Source organism: Salvelinus sp. IW2-2015, linkage group LG6.2 (assembly GCF_002910315.2).
Source record: "Salvelinus sp. IW2-2015 linkage group LG6.2, ASM291031v2, whole genome shotgun sequence".
In the NCBI taxonomy this organism is placed as follows: domain Eukaryota; kingdom Metazoa; phylum Chordata; class Actinopteri; order Salmoniformes; family Salmonidae; genus Salvelinus; species Salvelinus sp. IW2-2015.
The window spans coordinates 1,678,063-1,683,837 of NC_036846.1; the positions used below are offsets into that span (position 1 = coordinate 1,678,063).

Genomic DNA, 5,775 nt, shown 5'->3' on the forward strand with positions numbered 1-5,775 from the left:
AGCAGGAAGAAAGAGCAACACACAGAGCAGAGAGAAAAGAAACACACAGGAGCAGGGGAAAGAGCAACACACAGGAGAGGGGAGAAGAGCAACACAACAGGAGCAGGGGAGAAAAGAGCAACACCACAGGGAGCAGGGAGAAAGAGCACACACCAGAGCAGGGAGAAAAGAGCAACACACAGGAGCAGGGAGAAGAGCAACACACAGGGACAGGGAGAAAGAGCACACACAGGAGCAGGGAGAAAGACAAACACGCAAGGAGAGGGAGAAAGAGCAAACACACCAGGGAGCAGGAGAGAAAGAGCAACACACATGGAGCAGGGGAGAGAAAGAGCAACACGCAAGAAGCAGGGGAGAAAGAGCAAACACACAGGGAGCAGGGAGAGAAAGCAACACACAGAGCAGAGGAGAAAGAGCAACACACAGGGAGCAGGGGAGAAAGAGCAACACCACAGGAGCAGGAGAGAAAGAGAAACACACAGGGGAGCAGGCAGAAAGAGCAAACACAAGTGAGCAGGGGAGAAAGAGCAAGCACACAGGGAGCAGGGGAGAAAGAGCAACACAACCAGGAGACAGGCGAAGAAAAGAGCAACACGAAAGGAGCAGGGAGAAAGAGCAACACACATATGTGTGTTGCTCTTTCTCTCCTGCTCCCTGTGTGTTGCTCTTTCTTTCCTGCTCCCTGTGTGTTGCTCTTTCTCCCCTGCTCCTTGTGTGTTGCTCTTTCTCCCCCGCTCCCTCCCTGTGTGTTGCTCTTTTCTCTCTTGCTCTGTCTGTCTCTCTTGTACGTTCTCTTGCTGTCTCTCTCAATTCAATAGTTCTATTCAGTGATTAGTCTGTCTTCCGTTGCCAAAGTAAGAACACAGAAACCTATTGAACGCCCCCCCCTCTCTCTCCCTCTCGCTCTCCTCCTCCCCTCATTCTCCTGTTGAATAATGTGATGCTAAATCCCTGTCATTTGAATAACATCATATGCTGCTGCTGCTCTCTCTGCTGTGACACAGACGAAATGCATTTTTTTTTTAAGGCTGATACTCTAATATTTTTGGTCTTGAATAATTTAGTAATTCCGCTGCAAACCTCCGTTAGCCTAGTAGTCTAGCGGTAGTAGAGATAGATGGTAGTACGCTGCTGAGTTGGCACCGACATCTCCTTGCAGCATTCCAACTGCTCCAAATTAGTCTGAAGCAATCTGCGTAGGCTTGAGTGCATCCTGCCTTATTCATTTGGGCGAGCCAGTGTGCACAGCCGTGTGTATGTTGAGCAATGGTGATGTTTTCCTCTCCATAATGCTAACTTCTCATCTCAGCTCGTTGGGCTTGCTTGTCCTTGAAGTGCCTCGGGATAAATGTGCCTTGTTCTATCTTACTCTATCTCACTCTCTTTCTCAGTGTGATTGGCAGGGCCAGCTCCAGGCATAAGTGACATAAGTGGCCGCTTAGTGCCCCCAGCACTAAGGGGCCCCCGACCCAAAAAACGATAAATATATATATATTAATACTACTGGTTAAAAGTCTTAGAACACCCACTCGTTCAAGGGTTTTTCTTGATTTTGACTATTTTCTACATTGTAGAATAATAGTGAAGACATCAAAGCTATCAAAAAGCACATATGGAATCATGTAGTAACCAAAAAAGTGTTAAACAAATCAAAATATATTTCATATTTGATATTCTTCAAATAGCCACCCTTTGCCTTAATGACAGCTTTGCACACTCTTGGCATTCTCTCAACCAGCTTCACCTGGAATGCTTTTCCAACAGTCTTGAAGGAGTTCCCACACATGCTGAGCACTTGTCGGCTGCTTTTCCTTCACTCTGCGGTCCGACTCATCCCAAACCATCTCAATTTGGTTGAGGTCGGGGGAGTGTGGAAGCCAGGTCATCTGATGCAGCACTCCATCACTCTCCTTCTTGGTAAAATAGCCCTTACACAGCCTGGAGGTGTGTTGGGTCAGTGTCCTGTTGAAAAACAAATGATAGTCCCACTAAACTCAAACCAGATGGGATGGCTTTTCTCTGCAGAATGCTGTGGTAGCCATGCTGGTTAAGAGTGCCTTGAACTCTAAATAAATCACAGACAGTGTCACCAGCAAAGCACCCCAACACCATAACTCCTTAACTCATAACTCCATGCTTTACAGTGGGTACCACACATGCGGAGATAATCCATTAATGCACACCGCGTCTCACAAAGACACAGTGGTTGGAACCAAACATCTCTAATTTGGACTCCAGACCAAAGAACAAATTTTCACCTGTTTAATGTCCATTGCTCATGTTTCTTGGCCCAAGCAAGTCTCTTCTTATTGGTGTCCTTTAGTAATGGTTTCTTTGCAGCAATTGGACCGTGACAGCCTGATTCAAGCAGTCAACTCTGAACAGTTGATGTTGAGATGTGTCTGTTACTTGAACTCTGTGAAGCATTTATTTGGGCTGCAATTTCCGAGGCTGGTAACCCTAATGAACTTATCCTCTGCAGCAGAGGTAACTCTGGGTCTTCCTTCCCTGTGGCGGTCCTCATGAGAGCCTGTTTCATCATAGAGCTCGAGGGTTTTTGCGACTGCACTTGAAGAAACTTTCAAAGTTCTTGACATTTTCCATATTGACTGACCTTCATGTCTTAAAGTAATGATGGACTGTCRTTTCTCTTTGCTTATTTGAGCTGTTCTTGCCATAATATGGACTTGGTCTTTTACCAAATAGGGCTTGTTGGCTGCTTTTGATTGGAATTGTATATACAAAAGTATGTGGACAACCCTTCAAATTAGTGGATTCGGCTATTTCAGCCACACCCGTTGCTGACAGGTGTATAAAATCGAGTACATAGCCATCCAATCTCCTTACCGAAGAGCTCAGTGACTTTCAACGTGGCATCATCATAGGATGCCACCTTTGCATCAAGTCAATTCGTCAAATTCCAGCCCTGCTAGAGCTGCCCCGGTCAACTGTAAGTGCTGTTATTGTGAAGTGGAAACGTCTAGGAGCAACAACGGCTCAGCCGCGAAGTGGAAGGCCACACAAGCTCACAGAATGGGACTGCTGAGTGCTGAAGCGCATAAAAATTGTCTGTCCTCGGTTGCAACACTCACTACCAAGTTCCAAACTGCCTCTGGAAGCAACGTCAGCACAAGAACTGTTCATCTGGAGCTTCATGAAATGGGTTTCCATGGCCGAGCAGCCACACACAAGGCTAAGATCTCCATGTGCAATGCCAAGCGTCGGCTGTAGTAGTGTAAAGCTCGCTGCCATTGGATTATGGAGCAGTGGAAACGGGTTCTCTGGAGTGATGGATCACGCTTCACCATCTGGCAGTCTGACGGACAAATCTTGGTTTGGCGGATGCCAGGAGAACGCTACCTGCCCGAATGCATAGTGCCAACTGTAAAGTTTGGTGGACGAGGAATAATGGTCTGTGGCTATTTTTCATGGTTCAGGCTAGGCCCCTTAGTTCCAATGAAGGGAAATCTAAACGCTACAGTATACAATGACATTCTCGATGATTCTGTGCATCCAACTTTGTGGTAACAGTTTGGGGAAGGCCCTTTCCTGTTTCGACATGACAATGCCCCTGTGTACAAAGCGAGGTCCATAAATGGTTTGTCGAGATCGGTGTGGAAGAACTTGACTGGCCTGCACAGAGCCCTGACCTCAACCCCATCGAACACCTTTGGTATGAATTGCAACGCCGACTGCAAGCCAGGCCTAATCGCCCAACATAAGTGCCCGACCTCACTAATGCTCTTGTTGCTGAATGGAAGCAAGTCCCCACAGCAATGTTCCAACATATAGTAGTGGAAAGCCTTCCCAGAAGAGTGGAGGCTGTTATAGCAGCAAAGGGGGGACCAACACCATATTAATCCCCATGATTTTGGAATGAGATGTTCAACGAGCAGGTGTCCACATACTTTTGGTCATGTAGTGTATATATATACACTGAGTGTACAAAACATTAGAAACACCTGCTCTTTCCATGACATAGACTGACCAGGTGAATCCAGTTGAAAGCTGTGATCCCTTATTGATGTCACCTTCAAACAGTGTAGATGAAGGGGAGGAGACAGGTTAAAGAATGATTTTTAAGCCTTGAGACAATTCAGAGATGGATTATGTCTGTGTGCCATTCAGAGGGTGAATGGGCAAGACAAAATATTAAAGTGCTTTTGAACGGGATATGGTAGCAGGTGCCTGGCGCAACGGTTTGAGTGTGTCAAGAAATGCAACGCTGCTGGGTTTTTCACACTCAACAGTTTCCCGTGTGTATCAAGAATGGTCCAAACACCCAAAGGACATCCAGTCAACTTGACACAACTGAGGGAAGCATTGGAGTCAACATGGGCCAGCATCCCTGTGGAACGTTTTCGATATCTTGTAGAGTCCATGCCCGATGAATTCATGCTGTTCTGATGTCAAAAGGGGGGTGCAAGTCAATATTAGCAAAGTGATCCTAATGTTTTGTACATTCAGTGTATATACACATTTTGGGGGGAATTCAGTCTGGGTCTCAACTTACTGTTGAGAGTTAGAATAGTAGAATACGCACAGTGCAATGTTTTTTATTTGGCTGTGCAGTAGTTTTTGTCTTGTTATGTCAGTCACTGACAGTCACGCAATTAGCATGTCAGCAATTTTTTTTTAGATTTGTAAGTTAGTCTAGCCAGCAATCTATATTTGTAGTAATCACGCAGGGCAGGTATCCAGGGGTCCCCTATTGATTTTGTTAGTCTCACTCCGATATCATTAACATGGTAAGTCTTGGCAAAATGTKTAGAATTGTAGCTTTAATACATACATTTTTCTCTCCGCCGTCAAGASGGCCACTAAAATGTTTTGCCCACGAGGTAGGGGAGCCCCCCCAACCAATTCTCGCTTAGGGCCCCAAAAGGCCAGGGCCGGCCTTGGTGAGTGGATTTAGCGCCCTTTGTTTGTGGAGCTGTTTCGACATCCTCTGACAATGATTTACATGCTGAATCGAATACCTCGTAAATAAACCAGGATTAGTCCTCAACAAATCCCTTTTGGGACAGCCACATCGACAAAAACACACCGTACAGAGACAATGAATGGCACACCTTATTTTCACGAACTCAAATCCCTCTCGCTTGTTGACACACACCCCCACACCTCTATTCCGATGCACAGCTTACTGTGAAATGACTGTCATCGTTTGAAAAGAGCCTAACAGATCGGAGTGGATTCAGTGTCGTCTTTCCCTACTCGGTGCTCTTCAAAGGGCTATGGCAAGGTGGCAGGGGAGGTGTGTCAATGTTTACATTTTTCCATAGCCCTATCTAACTGCCAAACGAAGGATGAGGAGAGGAGGAGGGAGGGAGATGTTTGTGTGTGTTTGTAGCGGGTGTGAGATGAGATAAAGACGATTCCGTTATTCTCTTTGATTCTTTTGATCAAATGTAATTGAGTTTTGCCCGTGCTGTGTGTGTGTGTTTGTGTGTGTGTGTGTGTGTGTGTGTGTGTTTGTGTGTATAATTCAATGTCATGTAAATGTGTGTATGTGTGTGTAATGTAATGTAAATGTATGTCTCCTCGCAGGGCTCCATTGAAGAGCGTCTGAGGCAGCTGCAGGATGCCCATAGAGACTTTGGTCCTGGATCCCAGCACTTCCTCTCCAGTAAATGCTCCTCCACATTCATTAGAAGCTGGCGCCGGGTGCTGTGACGCTCTGTGCCACGTTGTGCCACACTGTGCTATGCCTGTATAGTGGCTGGTGGCAGGATGGGGGTGGGATGTTGAAAATGCGGATGGGGGGATGGGGGG

General features: G+C 46.3%; 1 protein-coding gene across 1 annotated transcript in view; it reads left to right on the forward strand.

The window, feature by feature from the left end:
- Window positions 1-5,775, forward strand: part of drp2 (dystrophin related protein 2) — a 126,409-nt gene that overhangs the window by 65,847 nt on the left and 54,787 nt on the right. Inside the window, exon 8 of the mRNA XM_070444141.1 lies at window positions 5,551-5,667. Within this exon, the coding sequence (XP_070300242.1) occupies window positions 5,551-5,667 (117 nt within the window). The remainder of the gene's footprint in view (window positions 1-5,550; window positions 5,668-5,775) is intronic.